The following is a 24987-nucleotide window of genomic DNA, read 5'->3' on the forward strand; positions in this document are numbered from 1 at the left end:
GTGTATTTTTCCAGTGGGACTTAGAGATAATTTTCTATGTGTCGGCAATAAAGTGTTTTCACACACTGAAGTTTTTACCAATGAAAACATGCTTAGAAGAGAACTATAAATTTTGCGTGTAGGAAAACTAAATCTTTCAGATGTAGTTTTAGTGGCCGCAACAATTTTCTCAGGGCCACACAGTAAGTTGTGGCAGGGACGTGAGCCAATCAGGTCTGCTGAGCATGGAGATCAGTGTCTTAACTACAGGTTTTTGCTTAATTTTAATAGATTCTTACATGACTTTTATGCTATTGTGCTACTAAGTCATGTATTTATATCTGCTTACACTGCACTTGCTGGGGTGTTAAGAGGGAAAGACATTCCACCAGCTTTAAAATTAGACTTTTATTGAAAAAATAGAAGCCTCTCACAAAGCCAAAATATCCCGAATGCTCAGTTCTACATCAAAGAAATGACAAGTCAAACACTCTGGTACAACACAAAGTGGACCAAAAGAGAAGAGGTGACACTCAGCTCAGCACAGCCCACCAGGCACCAGCAACTCTTTAATCCAACCATAGCCATTATCCATGATAAAACGGGCTGGAGAGCGTGAAATCTGGGTTTCCATAGAACTCAAGCAGCTGTTGCAGTTGATTTCCATAAGTCTAAGATTTCACTCACATCTTCAGGCAGTATTTCTTCATAAGATTTTCTACATATGAAGGATTATTTACAGGCAGGGTCAGCTTATGTACAGCATACAATACAGTAGAACAATTGGCTTACAATCACAAATAGCTTATGGATTAATGATAGTAGGTGTGAATTTCCTAGTGTATACAAAAACAAAGGCATAATTCAATCAGAACTATTTTTTCATTTGTATCAGTCATGTAGAATGAGCTTGTGGCTTTTAGACTCAGCTTTGCCAACACAGGAATTCTCACTACTTGTTCAAACCTTTTCAGTTTTGTGAACCATGCATTTCAAGCATGAGCTAATAAAAGCTGAAAGCAGAAAACTTTCCTGTCACAGTGATATCTAATCTAGATACAAATCTAAAAAAAAAAAAAGAAAAAAACAGAAAAATTTCATATACACAGGGAATCTCTTAAGATATATCTAGGATTTATATATGTTTTGATATCTGAAGGCTATTGCTGATTTAGTGCTAAAAATAAAACTTCATTTGTTCTGCTGAAGCTCACTGTTAGCAAGTGATGCATTCTTCTTCACTCAAGGATTTTTGTATTTCTGTGATATAATTGGGCTTTGTGGATGAAGAACAGCGACCTTGGTTCACAATATCCTTGTATAAAGAGGAATTGATACCAAAACTGCTGTGGCTAGCAAGGGAAATACAGTCATTTTTCTCTGGTGTTTTCCCAAACCTAACAAGTTGTGACAAACAGTTTCCTGTGGCTTTGTGATGGCAGTCTGGAGGGACCCACCACCCTTCACATCCTTCCTAACTCCGACTTCCCAAGGAGACTTTCATCAGGGAAATTGTACAACAGGGGAAGAAAACAAAAAATCCTTGCAATCTCTCCTTTGGAAAAGTGAAGGCCACAGAATACATTGCACCTAGAGCATGGATTGTTTTGTATGGACATACTCATACTGTGGCTCCCATGACTGCTTGGGGTTGCCGCCAGTTAAAAGCCGCAGGCTCTACCAGGGGCACATCCCTCAGTGGCTGCGGAGCCTGCTGTGACCATGGCAGTCAAGTCCTTGGGAGATAAGTATTTGCCATACATCCAAAGACAATAAAAGAGATCGTAAAATAAAAATGCTTTTAGTAAAATAAAATTCAATGAGCAAAATCTTCTCTTCAGCTATTTCCTGCTCCTTTATTGGCCTCAACTTGCTCAGCCAGCCCACACAGCCAAAAAGGGGCAGCATTTGGTCTTCTTCACTTATTCAGGCTCCCTCAATAAAAACCACACACAGGAGGAAGCTCATCTCTGTGTATACGGGAAGAGGCACACATCTCCTCCCACACTTGCTGTGTGATAGAATGGCCTGGATTGAAAAGGTCCACAATGATCAGAGTTTCAACCCCCCTGCTATGTGCAGGGTCGCCAACCACCAGACCAGGCTACCCAGAGCCACATCCAGCCTGGCCTGGAATGCCTCCAGGGATGGGGCATCCACAATCTCCTTGGGCAGCCTGTTCCAGTGCGTCACAACTCTCTGAGGTCTCAGGGGCACCTCTCAGTGCAGCACCCTGCACTGAGGTATGCTGGCCTTGTGTGCTGAGAATCAATGACATCTCCAGAAGGTGAAGGAGAAGAGTGGGGTATAGGGGGCTTCACCTCACAAGGTTTTCTACATGGCCAGCACGGACTGGGGAGGGCCTCTTTTTTGTTCTTCTTATTTGGATCTTCCAGAAGCTGCTATTTGTTATTTTGATGCAAAACAATTGTTTGTCTCCATAATTATAATGCTGAAAAACATACATTAATAGTCATGTAAGTTGTGCAGTCTGTCAAATACATCTAGCATATAAATACAGTGCAAAAAGAGATGAGATATTTCACTACCAAAAATACAGAAATACAGTGTCTTTTTATCTCAATCAATGTATACGCAACATAGTACTGATGGATTGGGACCTCTTGTGTTTAATATGAAGGCGAGACTGTTGTCAATGTTTGCTAGATATTTAGACAACCTCTAAAATTAAAAAAAAAAAAAAGCTTATCCTCAGCTACACTGCTGAAGTCAGTGAGAACTTCTGTTGCATTATGCAGCACACAGTGAAATAGGAAATCTTCCATGCCAGCGATACTGATCTCAGGTCAGTCTTCTCCACAACAGTGAGTCTTATGCTGGTGCCACTAGTGAGGTTACCTGTGGGTAATATAGCTGGGAAAGATTATTCCTGCTCATTTTTTGAGCAGCCCTTCAGTAGTTTAGCATTGTTTTAGAAAGCTGAGAAACACAGCATGGGCAGCATCTCTGGGCTCAGCCCTCCTGATCATCCACCATCATGGTGCTCCCACAGCCAGAGGCTTGGAGTGCAGGTGGCCAGACTTGATGTAGGATCCCCAGAAAGCATCGAGCTGCTTCAGGAAAGCTGTGCCCCATTTCTGCCCCACAGCCCTCCCCCCATCTCTTCTGCTTTGGGAGGACAATGAGGTTGTACTCTACCCAGATAGAAGTACTTATATAAGTCTATATATGCATACACATCACATATTTTTATATATAATTGGTACAAAAGTTGTTTGCTGTTTTGTTGCTTTCTCCGGTGACATGATTACATTTAGTTAAAAAGAAAAAGGTGATTTTATTCTTCTGATAGAGATACTTGATATTGGTGCACTCAGAATTTTATCCCTAATCTAGTTTTAAATCTGCATACCCCATTTCCATAAATTCTGTTTAGTTTTAAATAAAAAACCAACATGGGACAAGCATCTGAATTATAGGAGCAAGTCTGAATTAAAACACACTCCTTTCAATCTGACATTCTGAATCAACAACAGGTCAATGTGAGGTGCAGACTTCATGGAGAAGTGCTCATCCTTGGGATGCACAGATTGGAGGTTTAGCACTTTTGTGTTGGTGGAGAGAAATGTAGATGAGGGAAAGAGCTGTATCCCCTTGAATGCACTTATGCAAACTAAGATCTCCACACTTAGATATCCTGCATTGGATCTCTAGCACTGCAGGGGCTGCATGTTGGCATCACATGAAGCAACCTCCATCCATCACTGCTCAAAGCCAAGTTTTCTCACAATGAGAGGAAAGGAAAGGAAGCGGATTCTTAAAAGCAGTGTAGACATCTTTTTGGATTTTCCTATCTTTTTTTTTTTTCCCTTTTAAACAATAGGTTTGTGAGATCCTGACATCAGATTATGAAGAAAATCTTGGCATATAATGAGAGCTGAGCACCTTCCCACCCCACTAAGAGCTCGGTGCTTACCTCTGCTGTTAGGAAATCACAGAAAATCAGTCTGGACAGGAGGCTGCCAGGCCACCTGCATGGTCCCTCTGCCTACATCATCTCCACACTATCTGTACCTATCTGTGTTTCAGACAGTCTCATACAGTACCCCAGTTAGTCATCTTATTGCAGTGCTCTCTTTTATGAAGCACTGTGTCAAGCTGAGCAATGATAATGTTCATGCCATTCGATTTTACTGGATAAAGCAGCCATCCTGAGAGGAACTGAGCTGAGAGGAACATAGTGATCTATACTGGAAACTCTGAGAAATACTTTTTTTCTCTTGACGACGCACTGAGCACTCACGGGATGCTTCAACACAAGTTTGTGAATCGTCTGGAAGTACCTGAAAATACTGCACTGCACAGAAGGATTGGCAGCTCATGATAAAGATACTTTGGAATAAGACCCTTAGAGGCACTGTAATTACCACAGGTGCCAAGACTAGGAGTTGTCAGAGCACTATAACTCTGGCACTTTCCTGAGTCTCAGGGCTGCCCGGGGTGTGAATTTCACTAGGTGGTTGCCTGTTGTGCTGACTGTGTGCTTCCTCCTGAGATGATGCGTTCCTTTAACTGGAGGTCTGACATTCCCTCACTGCTGCTTGATGACATATCTTTTTTAGGATGCATACTTTTCTCATGCCAAGTCTCTCTGAAAAGGGTGTTCCTGCAGCAAGCACAACAGCAAAGGCCCAGCTGCCCCAGGAATGCATAATTCTGCTTGCTGCTACCATCAACTGAAAAATCTCCCACTTCCTCCATGTAGCTAAGACTGGTCCAAACAATATGGCCACGAGCTGTGACATTCATGCTGCACAGACTCACTGGCCTGGGACCACCCTGCTGCAATGCAAATGAGTTTGAGGTTACAAACACTTCTATTTTTGAGCAGTAATACAATAACTATGCATATGTAGCTTCAAGAGGACACATCTGACTTTTAAAATTCAAAGCACTGGAAATGCAGCGGCTTCCATGCTGTTAGCATTTAGAATTTGGATCTTTGAAAAATGGTTCCAAATTTGGTATGTTAAGGCTGGCAAAGGATGGAGGAGGATTTGGGAAAAGAGGATGAAATTCACCTGCTTGGTGTGGGTAGTTTCAACCCAAAACAGAGTTATGTTGCTAAGTTATAAATACATCAGCACTTCGCGGTGGAAATACTCTCAGACTTATATACAGAAAATTGTCCTGCCTTTGTTGCTCTTTTATTTCAGCTAAAACACATTTGTTAAGCAAATCAAAGTAGGAAAAAAACAGCAGGGCTCACTTTAAGCATCCCAAAGCCTTTCCTTTGTGCTGATTCTGAACCTAATAAAGAACAAGCAGCATCCTTCTGATAGATTCAGTTGTTCAAACAGAGAAACTGTGCAAACCTTGCTTCCAGAGCAAATGTTCATTCAACTGAGTTTTCACGTCTTGGGTGCAGTGTCAGAGAGAAAATAGACACAGCAGCATTGCCCAGCGTAAAGCTGTTTTCTGCTGAAAATTGCTGAAAATACACCTCAAATTCACTAATCCAAGCACTGCTCCCTTCCAAATTTCTGCTACATTAATACATAACTTACTCATTTCTGCTGTTCTGGTGAAGGTAATAGTGACAGGACTCCCTACTGCCAAGATGCTGTAATTATTCAGGTCATACCAGAGCTCACAACATTATCGCCTGTTTAATCAATGGATATACAGATGGTATAGATATATATCCAGGAGCTTGGCTAATAGAATTTATATTGGAGAAATAAGAGAAAGTCTCTCACCCTGTCCTGGGCTCTCAAGATGAACTCCTGATGGAGTGGATCTCCAGAGAGATCCTTCCCTCCTGGCAGTCAGCTCTTAAATGGGTCTAGGAGAGGTGGAGCCAGGCTCCACCCCTTCCTGCAGCACAGGTGAATTGCCTTCACCTGTGCTCCCATGGCTGACTCATTGCTCGCCTCAGGTGATCAATCAAAGGTTCAGGCTGTGATTCAGCAGCCCCATACACCGCCATTAGTGTATGGTGCTTTTTGTAAAACAAGAAATGAAATTCACCTTACATGTGCAATGATAACATCTCAGGCTATTTCTGAGATGAAGAAAGATAGCATTTTCAGTGGGAAAAAGAAGTTTGGATTTGAAATTAACCCCAGAGTGATTCCAACAAGAAACTCAGTGTGTGTGGAACACTGAATCTTCAGTGGCTGCAAGTCACTGTCACTCCGCTGAAACCAGCACTGTCACAAAGACCCACATAACCATGCAGTGTGTCCACCCCCTGAGACTAAAAAAACAGATCTTAAAACCCAGATCCTAAATTTGGCATTTCAGAGCATTCTACTGAACAGAGCAAGAAAAAAATGACTGGTAAATGAAAAAAAACAACCCAACCAATATAATGGGAAAGCATTTCAATTTTGTACATCCATATGAACAACAGACTGTAAAGCAGCTTTTACTTTTGTGTACATGATCATTATTAACATGTATATGTTAACGTACATTTCTTTCATGACCAGCTCATCTGTGCCTTCAGACACTAACCACTGCCTTCTGGAGCTCTCCTGGGAAACATGGTGTGCCTCAAATGATTCAGAAACACAGCATCCACAGCAGAGCCACTTTGTGACGACATTTTTCTCTTTCCACTGTTCACTGGTATAAACAAAAACAGCAATATGTGGAATACTGCTTGAAAAAATAATTGTCTTTGTGTTCCTGAAGTCTGAAGAATAAGTATAGCTTGAATGAATACACAGGACTCTATTTTCTTGCAGCTGTTCCATTAGATCAACCATGTGATGAATTGCACACACTGCTTGTTCCCAAGCTCTTGTTCTGTAGCTGCAGCATCAAGGAGGAAGTTCTGGTTTTCCTCCCATGTGTATGGGGACATGGTTCCAGTTCGTAGCACTGGCTTGCACATATCCCTCCAACTTATTCCTGGTAGGCTCTGTGCAGCTCATGTAGGTGGACACATTCAGCAGGTCTCCACTTAAAATTTGCAGATGAATATTGAAAGGTCTAGATGTGCCAGTGAGGGAAAGTCTGAGACCTCTAAAACTACAAATGAATTGACATTGAGCTCAGCCACTTCATTGCAGCTTTTCTCCCTTTACTATATCTGACAAGATACGGAATTGGGACTATTCTAACCCATGATATTTTAAGCACCCTAGGCAATGCTAAGCAGAAAGAACATTATGGATTGAATCACAGCAAGAATGTGAAGGAAAAAATAAATTTTACATCAATGAAAGAAATCCTACATGAATACAACTGCAGTTTAAGAGATGGCATGCTGTCTTGTTCTGTTCACCCGCCATACAGGGCAGCATGTTTGCAGCACCTACCTCAGAGTTGACATTCAGACACTTGAGATGCACAAGTGCCTCCTGCATGACTGCATACATCTTCCAGAGTGGGCTGGGCTGGAAGCATCAGACGCAAATGATTAGCAGGGAAAACAAAGGAGTACCAATAACTTCCCAACTTCCTTCAAAGCTAAAGATTGTGATGAGTACCTTGTTAGCCTTTGAAATAAATATCTTATGCACATCTAAACAAAAGGCAAAGGAGTGGGAGATCTTCAGGAGAGTTTGCCAAAGATGCAAGAAGGAATGGTATTGTATTCATTAAACACTGTATGGATAAATGCTGGAGGAGTCATAACCTTGCTAAACTTCCTTGGTACTGTCCTTGCTGCTTGCAGATTCTTTTTGTTCGCTTTCTGTGGGAAATTCACCTACTGTCTTCCTTTTGTGATTTGCAAAATTTTTTAGAGACAGTACAATAACTTCTAACTACAAATAAGCACTCCCTCACCTGATTTCTGCATTAGTGATCACACAGAGACTCTAACAATGCTTTGAATGTGTGATAAAAGGTGCTCGTTAGTCCCCAAACTGCACATTCATCTTGTTTTCCTGGTGACAGACTCACACATGAAATTGTCACTTTCAATGGTAAAGGACTCAAAACAGCAAACAGATTGTAAAAACAGATGTTCTGTGTGCTATGACATTAGTTCCTTATTTCTTACCCGGGATCCTTTACTGCCATGATCATAATTTTATTAGAGGCAACCACTCATTTAGCATTCATCTCAGAGTGGCTATTAAAGAAAATAATAATTTTGAAACAAATTTCCCAGTTTATTCAGGATGAAAGAATCATGCCTTAATGATGAGTTCTGGATTGAGTAATCGGGTGACAATTTTTCCTATAGATGCTTTTGAACTACTTGTATTGCTGAAAAGAAATTATTTTCAGATGCCTTCAGGACTTCTGAGAGAGCTGGTTGGTTTTCTGAGGATGTCTGAGATCTCAATACCTACGGCTTTACCATCATTTGTTTTATGCACCTGCTAATGTGATGATGATATGTTGGGGTATTTGTTGGAGATCATCAAGATGTGAGTACTTTGGAATGAGTTTTTCTGTTTCTCTGCTTGATTTGTCTCACAGTGTGCAAAATCTCTTCAGAAGTCACCAGGTTCCTCAAATGGGTAAAAGTAAAGGACCGCAAGCGAGTTACATCATGTGAAAGTTGATAGTTCAAAATCTGCTGTTAAAGAAAAGTACTGACAGCAAAAAGTGCGGAATGTTTCCAGTTGCCAGGTACCAGTTCCTTCTTTCCTATTTGCTGTGCACTCCTGGCACTGCTGCTGCTGCTGGATCATCACTTGATACGGGAGGTGTGGGAAGGTGTGGGATGGACCTGGCAGGCACATCCATGCTCAGAAGGATAAACTGCGATTCCTACCTCTGTGCCAGATTCCCTGCACCATTGCTGTCAGAGGCTGATGTGGTTTGAATGCCATGTATCCAGTCACCCAGTTTTGCTCTCTTCCACTTGGATTCCCTACTCTTTTCCTCTCTTTGTTCACAAGCAGACATGAAATGGTGTGTTTGCAGTGGCTGCTGCCCAGCTAGGCCGATGTCTCCCCAGACTTCAATGCAACAAGTTCAGAGTCGTCTACGTATCTTCCATTGAGCTGCTCGTTGTTGGAGTCATGATGGTACAGGTAGACAGGGACCTCTGTGATGGACGTTGCTGTGTAGGAGGTGGATCTGGTGGAGCAGTGCTCTCGACGCCTTTGGCCCCACTGGGTTTTGTACTGTGTCCACTGCCTCTTCAAAGCCCCTTGTACCTGTTAAGGTAGGTTAAGTTAGGGTAATGAATGATCAGAACTAGCGAAAATTTTAGCACTTTTAAAACTTGCTGCAGAAAATAGAAAAAAAGACAAAAATAATGAAACAGCTCCAGGTCAAATTCCATGAGGCTCAGTCTGCCTCTCTTCTGCCCTCTCCTCCTAGCTCCAGAAGCAGTCACTTAGGTCCTGGCCTGAGATCCCTTCCTGCCTTCCCTACAGCAGCAATTGTTTTTTTTCAGTGGTCACTGCTTGTGAAGAGAGGGAGAAGCTAGCTGTTCCCATAGAGGTCAGTGTGGAACAGAGTGCTGCATGGGAATGCAGCAGTGCAGTGCAGTGGGAAACGAGGGAAGAGGAGGTAGGGATGAAGATCAGAATATATCTGATGCTGCACCTGGATCCTTGCACCTGGAATGGCAAATACACTATGTTCTTGAAGAAACTTAACCTGGAATAAAGCTGGCCATGAATGGCAAAGTATACTTCAAGAGCTTGACAGGGCTCATCTTATAGAGAGAACCAGTTAATTAATGCAGATAAACAGAGATATTTTTCTGGTAGTTCAAGAGGAGGTTCTGCACTGGCAAAAAATTAGCACTGGCCACAGACCTCTGTGTACCAGAGAATTTCAGCTTTTGGACGTTCATCCTCTAGGAGCAAAACATTATATTATACATTTACATTAAAGGTGATGTTCTATCCTGTGCCAGGATATGACTGAAGCTGCTGAGGCCTGCTAGAGAATAAGAAGCCCATCTCCAGCTGCATGTTTGGGAGTGCTGGCACCCTCCAGTTCCTTCCCAAAGGCTATGCTGAGATGCAAGCAGGCAATGGGCAAAGCTGGGCTTCATCCATTCATTTCAGCTGTCCCATTCCTCATTCCATTCTCAGTGACTTTAGTATTTCCCAGGACTCCACAATCCTAATCACTCCATTGATATGTATATATTAAAATTCAATCTACTCTCCACTCACTGCTGCCTGCAAGAAAGCTATTCCCTGTCTAAGGACAAGGCTTCATAAGGAATTGCTGTGAACCTGAGACGCTCACTGACTGTGCAGCAGGACTACGCAACGTGCCAAAAATGGATTTTTCAATTGCTTTGGATTTTTATTTTTAAGCCAAGGAGTGAGCCACGAGATGAAGACTGATGCTATAAATCCTTACTCATGCAAGTAGTTGCACTGACCCGGGTATGACTCCTTGCTTGAGTAAACAAACATTTGCTGGACTGGTCCATTAAAAATAACTGAAAGCTATCTATCTGCATGCTCAGTTTCCAATACTACCTCTATTTTGCTATCACATAGCTCAAGGCAAAGTAGTTAAGAGTTCTTATCCTCTAGAGAAATAAATTTCTATTTACCTTCTAACACACAAAGAAAAGAAAACTAATGGTCACTGTAGATTAATTAGCTATCAAGCACAGAAAAGACATATGGTCACAATGGGACCGTAATTACCAGGGCTGTGAACAGAGCTCTTATACTTATATATCAAGATATGAAGTGAAATGGCTGCATGCATGGATGTGTGGTATCATATCACCACCAAAGTTTACGAGTGAAAAAAACCTAATTGCATGGAAAAGTACTGCAGCTGTATCACATAATAAGGAAGTGCACAAAGTGAAATCTGTACAGGTTTTAGTCTCTTTAACACTGCCTTTTTAACATTACAGTGCTCCAGATGAATGCTGTAGTCTGGTTACCCTAGAAGCTACATGAAGCACAACAGTTAACCATGGTTACATGAAGCAGGAAGAACAAAGACATTCAATCTTGCAAAGTCTGCCAGGAGACATAGTTTTGTTCTCAGAAGGCAATGGTGCTGAGGTATGTATGGACTGAGAGGAAGCAGGCACATCCCTTCAGTAGCAGTGTCACTGGTCAAGGTTTACAGGCCCTATGGAGCAATGAGAGCACCAGGTCGGAGCAGCTGCTTTCATTCCAAGTGCTGGCATCTAAAAGAGTCTGGCCACACTTGGCTAGTGGGCTACACGAGCTTCTGCTCTTGGGTAAAGCAATGAGTAAACCTAGATTTCTGCCCTGATTCCAAGGATCTCAGATGATCACTGCTCAGTGCCAACTAAAACTGTTCAGGCACAGATTTCAATGTGCAAGCAGCCTTACTGAAAATCACACGCCCAGCCATACTGTGCTAACAACCACAGAGGCTCCTGCCATGTTTTCCTCTGTGACTGCAGATGGAGGAAAGAGAAGCCCAGAGAAACGAGAAGCCTGAATTGGCTTTCTCTACTTTTGAAGACTTTAAAGGTTTTCCTGTTCTCCATTACCCATTCATGCCTCTTTGGCACACGAGATAGTGGCTGTTATTTGATGGTATTTTTTTTCCAGAGACTTTCCATTGTGTTGGCCAGTCTTGCAGTCCAGAGGTAATCTCAGGCCTGGAAATGTGGGCTGGTGAGCAGACTACTGAAGCGTCCTCGTATCATCTGCACAACACTGTTGTTACTGGACAGAGAAACTACAGTGCTGCTGAACACTGAGATTTTGCATAAAAATACATGAGAAGATTAATCATTTAAAAAGTCCTGGAAAATTCCATTGTTTATGTGTTCTTCCACATGAATGCGGGCACTGATGACATTTTAGCATTTTTCCATTTCTTTCTATAGATAGGCTTATGGCAATAAAATGAGGCTGTGAGGTAGCATGCAAACAAATTCAACATAAAATACTGTCAGGTGGTACTGAGTTTAGCACTGTTTGTCCTGGCTAAACTTCATGCATTTTAGCCTTGAGGTTAAATATTCCAGTAGAAAAAAATAAATTCCTGAGTATCTAGTTTTCTTACTAAAATTAATCTGCCTGCCCTGTGCTGAATTTTCTCATGACAAACCACTTTGAATTCTATTCTATGGCATCAGATGTATACAGTGGCCTGGAAACAATCTCCTGCCATGACTGAAAACCAGACTGTGGCCTTGGTCCGTGTCATACTGCACACAATGAGACTGGAGAGGATTATCTTTGCTTAGTTTTCTTAGGCAGCCAAACTCAGAGCTCTTCTCCCTTTGTAAGTGCATAATGCCATCTTGGTGTTAGCCTGTTTAGGGCAATAGGTAAGGTTTAGGCTAGGTTTAGGCCCTAAGTAGCAACAGGGTGAGCTTAAGTTAGATATTAGGAAAAATTTCTTCTCAGAAAGAGTGGTGAGGTATTGGAACAGGCTGCCCAGGCAGGTAGTGAAGGTTTTCAGGAAGCACGTAGATGTGGCACTGAGGGACTTAGTGGGCATGGTGGTGATGGGCTGATGGGCTGATGGCTGGACTAAATTATCTTAGTGGTCTTTTCCAACCTTCATCATTCTATGGTTCCATGATTCTGCTGCTGCTACTCTGCAGATTCTGCATATTCCATTACATTTTGTTGCTGTGTGACAAATGGCAGCAGAGGGGCACTCTTACAAAATGGCGTCTGACATGGCTATGTGCATGAAGCAAAGGTGTGGAACTGTATTCCTCCATGCAGGAAAAATGGCACTCACTGACATTTATTGCTGCCTACTGAATGTCTGTGGATGTGAGCACAGTGAGGCAATGGGTGGTATATTTCAGTGGTGGCAATGGGCTGCCAGCTGTGCCAAAAAGGCTTTTGGATGTGACTGAGGGTTTGTATGTTTTCAGTGCAATTTATTGTTGCTTTTCTTCATTTTAGCACTGCTACAACCTTTAATCTAGGCGCAAATGTTCTCATTAGATTTGGAGAATTACAGAGTAATTGGCCTTTTGCCCTAAAGCTATAAAATATAAAGCAAATATGTTTTGCAAAATCTAATCAGAAAAACTTGAAGGTGAACCTGGGGGGAAGGGAGGATGAAGAAAGCAATCCTGAAGACAAGGATTTGGGTGTAATACATTGTCTGGAGGCAAGCGAGGACATACTGGCACACTGCCTGTACGTAGCTGTGCAATCAGTCCTATAGGGATATGCTGTTTCAAGAACTGCCTGGCTTGTCTCTTCATTTTTCATGCCATGTTCTCCATACCAGAAGGAACTAGAAGTAATGCTGCATGTGCAGAACATGGAGACTGAACTGTGCCAGAAGGTGATAACATTAGAGGAGAAATATGGTGGTAGCCTGCAGGTCCTAGGGGTGGACATGATACCAGAAAAGAATAGCACTTCTGCCAACTTTGCTTAAATGGTCTGAACTCTGAAATGAAAGTGTGACTTTCTGTAATATGATCTTTATGACTGTTATTTAAGTTCAAGTGTTCTTAAGTACTTATGTTCTGCCATTTCCCTCTTATGTCTCCCATAAGCTGTGGGAGGCCTCTTCTCTTTTACTATTGCATTTATCTGTACCTTTACCATGTACAGACAGAAGCAAGTGTACAGTGATGTCAACAAGAGATGGTAGTATTTAATACTCTCTGCCATCCTGAAAGATAGAAAACCAGCCAGTAGCACCTTATCAGTTGGATAACTTGCTTCAAGTCACTATCAAAAAAAACAGCATGGTCACATCATTACTACTTGAGAATAACATACAGATAAACAAAAGCAAGAATGTCCCTGTAGGGTGACATACGGAGTGTTAGCACTGCAAATTTTGTTCTGTATCTAGTCTATCTGCTCTGGATTCAAAGCTAACTTTTTAAAGGGATTTCCAGCTTTTTTGAGATAATGCTGTGGTTTATTTCACTACAGTTAAATGCTCCCAGTGTATCACAACAACTTACCATCTTTGGGAAGTGGCTTACTGTAGGAATTTAAATGGCTCTTGACATGTTACAAACAGCTATTTTTATAAAAACAACTTAGTGAAGTGGACCTAGACACACTTGTAAGTATAAACATTTGATCAAGTTATAAGAGAAGGGGAGACATCCTTAACTCAAGCCTTAATTACAGCTTGATAATTATTGACCTTAAAAAGGCCAGCACTAATCCTCAAAGAAGGGAAAGTAGCTGCAGCCCTACAGGTTCCTCTGCATGTGTGGTAGCTCTGTCAACTATTTGAGTCTTTTACTAGTGTTTTAATCCTTGACTTTGACCTCTAACTTGTGATATTGTGGGTGAAAGGGGGAGAGACACATGTCTGTGGTGCACTTGGTGCTGCTGACTTTCCTGACTCAATGAGGTATTCACATAGAGATTTCAGAAATGCACAGTGCTGCTTGTATATAGATCTTGAAAAATATCTTTCTCTGCCTTCGAATTTTGTAATTCGAGATGCTTCATCTTTGTACCAATCAACATCTAAGTGACTATTTTTCTTTTCTCTCGCTGTGTTGTAGATACGTACCTCACCATTGAAGAAGCAGAATATAGTTGCCACAAGCAAGCCCTAAGAGGAAGAAAATGAAAAGCACTTAAGGATCAGAATATATACATAGATTTTTTTTTTGCATTGTTTGGAAGGTGAGGCTTGAGGCATGCAAGACAAACTTTGATCCACTTCCTTTCCATCGCAGACATTTCACCTAATATCCTCCTAATTCTCAGTTACATTTCTACACCAGTTTTTGTCTTTTCAATATATTTTCTTTCATATTACTGGCATTTCTAGATCTATTCTGCCTATAAAGTTATTTTTGTTTGAGAGGGCAGGAGAAGGATAACTAAGTGTTACTGGCTTTATGAAGTAAAGGTAGAGGAACTGCCCAACATGCTGCTGTGCATTTGTCAGAGTTACCCAGTTAAGACTGTCACACAAGGGAAGACAGCTGTGCCAGAAAGGCTTTCAACTGAAGTGTATGATGGGTAAGTGGACCTGTATGTGCAGTATCAGTATGGATGGGAAGGTGTGAAAACAGATATTAGAGGTCAGAAAAAGGGAAAATAAACCAACACAAAACACAGGTGAAATGGAAGGTACGGAAGAGACTGAAGATCATAGCTTGGTCCTAAACCTCTTGAAATTAATTTCATTATTGCCACATTTGTTCAGATATTTCCTTACCTCTGCAGGATTAAACAGGGTCAAGCCTAGAACATGAGGTGAGGAAGTGTGAAACAGGTAAGAGAGAAAATTCTTGTGCATAGAGCCTGCTGTTCAAAACCACATAATTACACTGCTCTGTGTTCTAAAGAGCATTAACGCTTATTAAAATATCATTACATAACAACACTGGGAGCCAGATGCCCTCATTTTAGATTACTTAAAGCTGTTATTAGAAACTAAATTTATGGCAGTTTGTGAAATTGAGGGGAAAACCGCACTGCAATACTCTGTGTTCCCAGGGGCTGCTCTGAGGTACTTTACAGCTGCATCTTCTTTATAAGCTCTCATTTTACTGATTACCAGTTAAATTATAGCTGACGCTATGTAAAACATCTTGGACCCTCAAATGCATGTTTTGGACTACAAAGATAAGGTAAAATGTTGTAGCAGAATGCTGATGTATCAAGCTGATTTGAAGAGGTGCTATCACCTGAATTTTAGCAATGATTTTGCGCCAACAGAATTTCTTTAGTTGCAATATGTAATTGCAAATAACTTCAAATGTGAAGACAGAGGAGGCGGAAGGGCAATCGGAGTGAGCAAAAGAAATCTTTTTATGTTTTGGGAAAACAGTACCCTCTGAAAACTCCAACTCCAGACCACAGTATGTAATGCATAATAGTTTTCCCTATGCTCTGATTTGGGAAAAACCATGAAGTGAACCAAAAACTAATGCCTTAACAGCAGACCTCTGACAGATCACAGGTGCCTAAATCTGAAACTTATGCAAACATTGCACTTCCCTGTGGCCTATAATGATTATTCTCCTGCACTGTGGATGCTATGTCAATTTCTGCTGTCTTGAAAAACATGCTGTGGTACTGTATGGTATGTGGTCACATATTAACAGTAGTTAGCCACAATGGGAAATGAGATGGATTTTGATCTCCTCTGGGATTAGAGATGTTCAGTGAGGCACAGAAGATAAGATTCCAGGAGGAGAGAAAGAAGCTAAGTCTGTTCTCCACCGAGAGTGTTTTAGGGGAAATCGGGAACTGCAGTTCACCTTAAGGCAGACTATTGATGTCATTTTCCATTTTATTTCATAGAATCATAGAATAGTTTGAGTTGGAAGGGACCTTTAAGATCACCTAGTTCCAACCCCCCTGCTATAGGCAGAGACACCTCCCACTAGACCAGATTTCTTACAGCCCCATCCAGCCTGGCCTTGAATGCTTCCAAATAAATAATATCCTGTACAGTGTTCAAATTCTTGTTAAAACCTACAGTTAATCTACTTCTGTTCCCTTCGCTATTGCTTTCTTTAGACCTTCTCTGTTAGAAAAGCTACAGAGGAAGCAGTGTTGATGCCATATATCTCCAGTTGCTCTTCTGGTCTGGAATAAGCTGAGAACAGATGTGACTGTTCACCTTCTTGAAATCATAGAAGTTGTACATCTCTGCTGACTGAAGAAATTATTTCCTTTGCCCCATGTATGTCTCAGTGTTCTTCTTTCAACAGCAATAGTCTTCTGGGCTCTGCCATCCAAAACGTGTACTGCTCCTGAATCTACTTGAAAATAAGTCAGAAACCTCTGTAACAACCATACATAGATGTGGAGGTTCCCAGCAGACTTCTAGCACTGGGGAGTAAAGGCTGCTATGAACTCAGCCAAATTAGGGACATTTACCTATCACCTTACTCATTTCTTGCCTATCTATTATATTTCTGCTGCTCTACTACCTTTCTCTCTTTTCTGAGTTTCTTAAGTGGATCTGAATTGTCCTTATACTCCTGAATCTATCACAGGAAGAAGGAAAGGAAGTCCAACAGAACAAAATTCTTTCTACAGATGATGAATAGGACAGCGTTCACCCACAGTTTGGGAGTGAAGCTCACATTTCAAGAACAACTTTTCCAACATTAAAATATATGTATTTGCTTTTTCCTTTTAGATGTTAACCCACTATGTAAGAAAAAACATCAGAAAATACTACAAAGGACACAGTAAACAACTGTGTTCACTAAGAGGCTCAAAAGATGATAGTGGAAATACACAGATGGAAGATCTCCATAATGACATGTTGCAAGTCTCATGAGCCCCCCTTACAGCTGTAGGGAAACCAGGATGAAACACACACAGAGCTGGGTCTAGCACTGAGCCTGGGGCCCTTGGGCTCATCTACAAGTAGGAATGAATGATCATTTTTCATCTTTTTAAATGTCATATAAGCACTTCTTGCTCTTCCCTGTGCTGAAGAAATCTGAGGACATGTGTTGAGAAGACAAGTGGACAGAATAAAATTTATTGTGCTTCCCTAGATAATTGCTTTCACTGACATTTGCATGAATTTGGGCAATTTATATTTGAAATTAAACCACTCTGTTTAGCAATAGCATCTGTGAGATGCCATCTGGAATAAAGTTAGAGGTTAATTTTCTGTTAGGGTCCCCACATCATACGCTCAAAGGTTTCCCCTTCACCCACACAGTAAAAACACCAACCCAAATAAATACTGAGAGGAATAGAAACAGAATGTTTGCCATGCAGGGGAGTAAGGTAACATTTCTTGAAGCTTGATGAGGTCTCATGACAGATGGGAGTCTAATGAATCTGAAGGAGAACAATAGATAACTGGTATGGCATCTGCCCACTTACAGATAGCAAACTATGAGATGTGTCAGCCTTCTGTGCAAACACAGAAATGACATTCATACACAACTGGTGAACAATATTAGGATAAGATCAAGAGAAAACATGCAGCAAAGATCTGGAAGATTAAGTGCACAAGTAAACTGCTTGTTGCTTTTAATTAGAGAAAATACTAAAGTGGTTCTGTGCCTTTATTGAATTTTAAGCCATGTCTCATGGCAGTAAAATACCAATCCTCACTAAAATTGCCATCTCACCTGGTTTTGTGAAATACAAATATCACAGCTATAACACGTACCTCTGGCACTAACAGACTTTTCATGCCTGCTCATCTCTATCAGGCCTTTTTTATAACATCCAACATATTTTCAACCACAGTCCACTACACGAACAATTACTTCTAGTTCTATTAGTTCTGTTTCTGCTTCTTCTGATTTCTATATATTTTTTTTTTCATAGTTCAGTGTACTGTGGATGTCTTCAGCTGTAAAGCTACAGAGATAACAGTAGCAAATATAAACTGTGTGTCTATGGAGCGAGGAAGGTTTGGGATGTTGATAATTTTATGAGGGATACACACACTATTATAACATGTGAGAGGCTGGATGTATATTATCATATCATGTAGGGCCCATGGGTTAATTCTGGTATTTCTTTGACATAAGCCTTCCATATTCTCTTTAACTGCTACTGTTTTGTTTTTTTCTTTTTTTTTTTTTTGCTCAGGGTGCAATCCCTGCTGAGGATGAGCCCTCTAGATCAATTATCCCTGTCTTCCATTGTGTGTAGTTGTAAAACTGACCTATAATACCTTATCAGTTGACAGAGGGTAACAGTGACTATGGGATTGATAGCAGAGATGGGGACTATGTTTATTTTAAGGCCTTTATAGATTGCTTCTGAAATACATTATTTCTGGAATCATATGAAACCTAAAAGCACATAGCTCTCTGATGAATCATGCCTAAGGGACTGTCTAGAGTCAGAAGCTCTCAGACCTTTGTGAACTTGACTGATCCCACAGTAATTTTTTCTTTGTGCTTAATACCAGTCCAAGGACATTTATGCTTCATTTATATTTCACTCTCCTACAGGATATAATTTGCTCAGGTTAAAAACAAACAAAACCCTATCCAGATGCTTCAAATTTATGTGGGTTTCTGATACTTCAATTGTATTTCTTCTAGCTTATGGCTCCCTAAAAACAATACAGCATATGTAGATGTGCTTATTTCTGTTATTCCTGAGCATCTCCACTACAAAACCAGTCAGACTTACCACTTCAGTTTTTCTATGCATGTGGTATCACGCACACACGATTTTGAACTGATAAGGGTGATATAAGCAGGAAACCTCAGATGGTAGGATACATAGATTTTGGTAGCATTACTTATCACCTCATTAAAGGATTTTTTTTTTTTTTTTTTTTTTGTTAAGAGTTATTTACTTATTACAACATTAAAATAACTTCTGCCTTTACCTTCAGCATAAAAGAAAAGCAGAAATGGGTCAGTGTGCTTGCCCGTGTTGCCCTCTACTCACAAATGCATCAGCAATTTACCTTTCCTCAGCAGTAAGGGACTGGATATGTTAAGAGAGTAAACCAGACCACCAAGCATTTGAAGTCACATCATTTTTTGTTTAAAAAATAAAATAAAATCCTATTGAACAATGACATATTTTCAAAGTATTTTTGAAATAAAGATGTCAGTGTTATAAGTGTTATACTTTAATTTCAATTATTTAATAACGGAATTTTAACTCCTAAATCAAGCTTCATTGTCACAATTTTTCTTTTGTGTATTGGAATTCCCTCTCTACAATACTTTGCATGCAGCTAATTTTATTATTAACCTCACAGCAGCAGTTTCAGCGAATTTCAGCACTTAGCAGAAATAGCACTTTCAAGATAGGAGACCTTTATGATCTCGGTTCTCTCTGCTTAGTTCAGAAGTAGTGCCATTTGATCTTTTTCCCCTCATTTTTCTGTTTCCTTTATCTCATGCTTTTTCTTGATACATTGATGCTACTTGTGCTGAGGTAGATAATTCAGCAATGTAAAGGCAATTGAAAAGTATAAAACCACAATCGTGCTCAATTTGAGTGCAAAACAACTGACAGCAATATCTTTGACTAAATAAGCTTAACAGCAAGCACCTCACTTAAGCTGAAGTTGCTACTATATAGCATACCTGGTAATGCATTAATATATGCATGATGTAATCATATATTTCTCCAGCAAGTCGGTTTTCTGGTCTCCAGGGAATAATGACAAACTGAATTCCTAGTAAGGGAACCAGGATTAACGTGGCTCTGACAGCTTTCATATACATGTTGGACTCAGCACGGTGGGTATCTCTTAGCTTTGTCACCAAAACTCGGACAATGTTAAGCAAAAAGAAAAAATTGACCTGTAAAGCAAAGCCATTATAGGTAAAAGCAACCAAATTAAACAGGCATTCAAACCAAAACCACAGAACACATAAATGGCTTTAAAATGCAGTTTCCTAGCTTCACTGTAGCTCCCAGTGTGCACCTCCCGGGAGACAGACCTTGGAGAGTACCTTGAACACCTTCAGAAAAGAGACATTAAGATGCTATATGTGCTTCCCTGAGGAACCTGAATGGATGTTTGAGATAGGCAGGGATCAGTTCTGAGTGTTTTGACACTGGCGTGGTCAAACTGGGGATCTCCAAGGAACAAAATATCTCATAGAGTTTAAGCACAGCGGATGAATTGTCCCCTAGGAAATGGCTGCTCTGGAGGTCACCAAGGTGTCATACTTTATGCTGCAGCCAGGTGAGAAACCCACAGGTGTTCCTGAGCATACGGAGCCTACAGGTACACACATTCTCTGAGGGACCTGCTCTGGCTCACGTGTGCTGTCACTTCAGGATTGTGTGAGCAAAGGGCCAAGTCTGTCCCTGAGAAAACCTAGGCTCAACTTTGCCTCCACGGGACTGTAGGGTCCTATGTATGCTGCCCATAGGTAACAAAACAAGCTGGAACAGGGCAGAAAGGCCAAAGAGTTGAGAAAGTTTTGCATCTTACTCTTTTGATCAGCTCTTCCAAGTAGCCATGTATCTGAGTTCCAGAGTCATTTCTAAAAACCTGACTTCAGCTATGGGTGCTCAGCACAGGGCCACATTGCCCTGACTTCACAGAGCTCCTGGCAGGATGTGCTTGGAAGCATATGGGCTGGTAATGAGCCCTGAGGACATCATAAGTATCACAGATTTCCTTTCTCCCCAGCATGTAACCTTTCCTACTCCATTACAATACCAGCAGGCATCCGTGCTTATGAACTTCAACAGACTTCCATAGCAACCATTTTTAAAATAAGTATCCTCTTATTTAATAACTAAAATAGATATTTTAATAGTCCTAAATCCATGCATATGTGAGAAATCTCACTTGGATCTTTCAAAACAATAAACCATGAATCAGTAAGCTTTCACAAAGCACTTTGTAACTTCTTAGCTACTGAGAGACCTTTCAGCTATTTTACATTCATGCTCTACTGGAAAAAAAAAAAAAAAAAAAAAAAAGGAATAATAAATGACTTCTGAGATCCCATTTAGCATTAAATCTAAATCTTACTCTCCATCCTCCTCTGACTTCACTCCCTCTACTTAACCTTCACTTTTAGAACTTTTTGAAGTTACAGTGGAAGGTGAAAAAAAGACTCTGCAAAGGTAAAAACCCTCAGCTCCTCTGAGTCAGGCTACCACTATGAGATTGCTGTAGCAAATCACGAAGGACACTGTATAAACAGTGACAACTTCAAGAGAAAAATAAAAGTGGAAACAGCATAAGAACAAGACAGAAAATATAACAGCTTATTTTAAAAACAGGTACAAATTGCTCTGCTTCCATAAAACCAGCCTCTCCTCTTTTCTTTGCAGTTAAAATGTGCAGACTTGGGGCTTGGTGATCAAAATAAAGGCTGACTGGCATCTCCTAGAAGCTGGCTTTATGAAAGCAGCAGTCAAGATCAAGCCAATAGACCCGCAGCAGATGTGATCCTGCAGACATGGCAGGCTGAACATGGCAGGGATGAACTGTCTTCTCTGTATTCCTGATGGGCAAAGTTACTTCTCAAGAATGGGACGAAAGATCTGTTTTTTTTTAGCTAGTAGACAGAGGGTTGTTTCTTTATTCAGAGGTATTCTCAGCATTCACCACCATAGTCTTTGGTCTGCTACGCCATTTCTGCAGGTATATCCATGCAGAAGTTTGCAAGCAAGTGGAAGCCTGAAAGCTGAAAGCGCATCTTGGATGGCACGCTGAGATGTGTTTGGGACTTGGGCTGAATAAAACTCAGTTACACAGTTTAGTTGGATCAAAATCTGATTATATTTCAAGTGGTTCCTTGGACTGATTTATGAAAAGTATTCAGAGCCTTTCTTTAAAAGAGAAAAATCACAAACTGCTTTCAAATATTTACCAGAAGACTTGAAGTACAGAAACATATATTCTCTACACATTAGCAGCATTTCTAAAATAATTATTAAATGGTTGATAGCAAATATTCTTACCAATAAAGCTGCCATTACAGGTCCATGAACAATATAAAGCAAGTGAGTGTCAACACTCATCCAGCAGCTGGAGGGGAAATATACCACATAATTTATTATTTACTCAAAATGTGTAACACAATTAAATAGTGCTAAATTCCTTCAAAAAAAGACATGCTACTCACTTGTCATTGAAGTATTTGGCTCTTGCAACTGCATGAATTGAAGCTGGCACTAAAGGAAACCCTGAAATGATTAAAGGTATAGGTCAGCCTTGGTGTTTTTGGCCTGAACATCATTGATCATAAAACAAATATAAGTATAGTCCCAGCTTTCACCCAGCACCTCAAGGGAAGCCACTGCTCTGACAGGTAGCAGAATTGAGCAAATGTGCACTGAACCAGGGGGAACATCCCATTCTTAACATACCTCAGTTGTGTACATCCTGACTTTAAGTAGCAATCTGCCCTCCTGCCCCCCACATCTATCTTCCTTCAGTTTCTGTGTATGTAGTCTCCCTTTCCAACAGGCTAGAAACCTGAGAGCCTGTGCTTCAACACTGACCCCACCTTGGACAACCTTGCACATACAGACAGCTGGGGATCACCTACTGCTGTCTGTCCTTTGCAAAGAGCTCTGTGTACACTTGGACACAAACACTTTTAGAAGAGGCAGAGAATACTCAGATTAATTCTTGAGTGCTCTTGCCAGAGAACACAGGTCAGCCAATGCTGGAGTGAGATTATGGTTAAAAAAAAAAAAAAAAAGTATGTAAATAGGACATTCTGCACTCTCCAGGCATCTCTAAGCAATAGCTACTTGCTTTACTGCTAAAATAAGTTCTTACAGCAGTTTAACTTCAGAGAACAATGCAGCTGTGGGAGAATAAAACGATGGATTGTCTTCTCTTTTATACTGTTAGAAAATGATTACTTGGCTTCTTGCTGCAGAATGCTTTTTTAGAGAAACAAAAATATCTGAACAGAAAGAAAAGAGCTTCCATCCTCAGGGTGACCTTATGGGACTAGCAGCTTCAGAAAGTCCTTTTGTTTTGGAAATGGAGCAAGTTTGATCCAGTTTTGTTGACAGACTGCGTAGACTGAAATGCGTTTTTAAGGAACGGCTCTTTAACAGTAAAAAGCATTGCAAGTAGATTGCTCCACATGATGCCTTGGGACCTTTTTATTCTGCTAAATGCATTAACCTAAAATATTTGGCTCAACAAATTCTCATGCAAATCTGAAGAACACAACGGAAAGTTTTCATTAATAAGGTAAGAAACTCTTGACCATCTATGACTCAGATTTCCAGCCGCAGGCTGGTCCATGCAGCTAGATGTTGCTTTTGCCTTGGAAAGGGCCAGTAGCAGTGAGAAGGGGAACAGCAAGAAGGCCTATCGTGTCCTCATGACCTCACTGTTTCACTCCAGAGGTTCCATATATGTGTTACGAGAGCTGAGCAACTCAGAAAAGGTCCTACTCCAGCCATCCCAAGAGAAGGTATGCCATACCCCTGAAGGTCATGCCAGGTCCTCTTTGAAAAAATCTGGCAATCATGCTTAATTGTATTTCCAGTTGGATTCAGAAGATAGTCTGCTTCAGCACTGCCCAAATAAATGATTCCCTTTTCAATTTTATGTGGATGAAGCAGCCTGAAGCAGCCTGATGGAGCAGAACGCAGTTGGATGCACCTACCTGATGCTGTTATCATGCCCTGCATAAAGGTGATTTTCTGAGCCACTGAGACAATAGCACACGAAAAAGGACACTCTCAGCAGCAGGTGCCAAAGAAGGTATCACCTGAGGGCATCCATCTTCAAATACATGTGCCTGTGTCAGATTCTGTTCAATCATCTGCAACCTTTCGTGGAAGTGTTTTTGTATTTGCTCAGATTTTTATTTTTTTTAAACTGTTATTTTACAAACATCAATAAATATTTTTCCAAATAAAATAATCTAGATTGTCTTGCATAGCGATTAGTTATAACAAGGAATAATGAGTATATTTATCTTGTGTTGTACATTTACCTTGATTTTTTGAATTATAATTCAGAGCATGAACTGCTGTTGTTGCTCTGCATTGCTCTTTGGAGAAACATCTCTCTCTTCATTAACATAGCTGGACATTTGAAGACAGACTGTGTGAGTACTGATTTTGGAAGCAGTGGACTTATACTGATTTATGCAAACTTTAGGGGTGGCCAGGTAGTCCTAATTATTAGCAATAGGATCTAATGACTTCTACTTCAGTTAAAAGGTGCAAATGACTACTCTGTGTGGTAGTATCCATCTAGTTTCATTACTAAGGATGCAGACTTCACGGTCAGAGTTGTGTTGCTTTCTATTAACCTTTTCTCTCTCAGTATATCATCACACCATTCCCACAGACATTGCTTAGTTCTGGGACAATGCTGTAGATACTGATGAGCATCCTTTCAGTTATCTTCACCGAATTACCCATCAAGATACCAGTAATGCCTTCAACCATATTTCAGCTAGCTCATAAGCTTTCACACCAAGCCAGCTGTCCTGGTTACACAAGATGCATTACAAAGTGAACAACACTTAGAAAAATATGTTAATGTCCACTTTTCTCCTGCGTAACGTGATACAGAATGACAGTACTTCAGGAAGTCTTCTGCTACATAAAGACAGCAAATGTTTTAACTGGAAGGAAAGGTATAAAATTACTCTTCATATAGGTCTTCCATTTTCAAAAGCAGAGGGCTACCAAACTTTGCACATTCAAGTATTCTGAACTGTGAAAACTGTGATAGCAGCTATTTGAAAGCAAATAACTCCCCCCAAATAAAACAACAACAAAACAACCAACAAAA

The 24987-nt window shown here is 40.6% G+C and overlaps 1 protein-coding gene across 2 annotated transcripts in view; it reads right to left on the reverse strand.

Annotated features, from left to right (window-relative positions):
* Nucleotides 1-372: 372 nt before the first annotated feature.
* Nucleotides 373-24987, reverse strand: part of CALCR (calcitonin receptor) — a 141504-nt gene continuing 116889 nt past the window's right edge. For both annotated transcript variants that reach the window (XM_085227447.1, XM_085227446.1), the window contains exons 9-13: nt 22337-22397; nt 22173-22239; nt 19826-20044; nt 14341-14382; nt 373-9068 (exon numbers count right to left, since the gene is read on the reverse strand). In XM_085227447.1, coding sequence (XP_085083573.1) covers nt 8847-9068; nt 14341-14382; nt 19826-20044; nt 22173-22239; nt 22337-22397 — 611 coding nt within the window. In that variant the 3' untranslated portion in view covers nt 373-8846. The remainder of the gene's footprint in view (nt 9069-14340; nt 14383-19825; nt 20045-22172; nt 22240-22336; nt 22398-24987) is intronic.

This window comes from Meleagris gallopavo, chromosome 6 (genome assembly GCF_905368555.1).
Source record: "Meleagris gallopavo chromosome 6, MGAL_WU_HG_1.1, whole genome shotgun sequence".
Classification (NCBI taxonomy): Eukaryota; Metazoa; Chordata; class Aves; order Galliformes; family Phasianidae; genus Meleagris; species Meleagris gallopavo.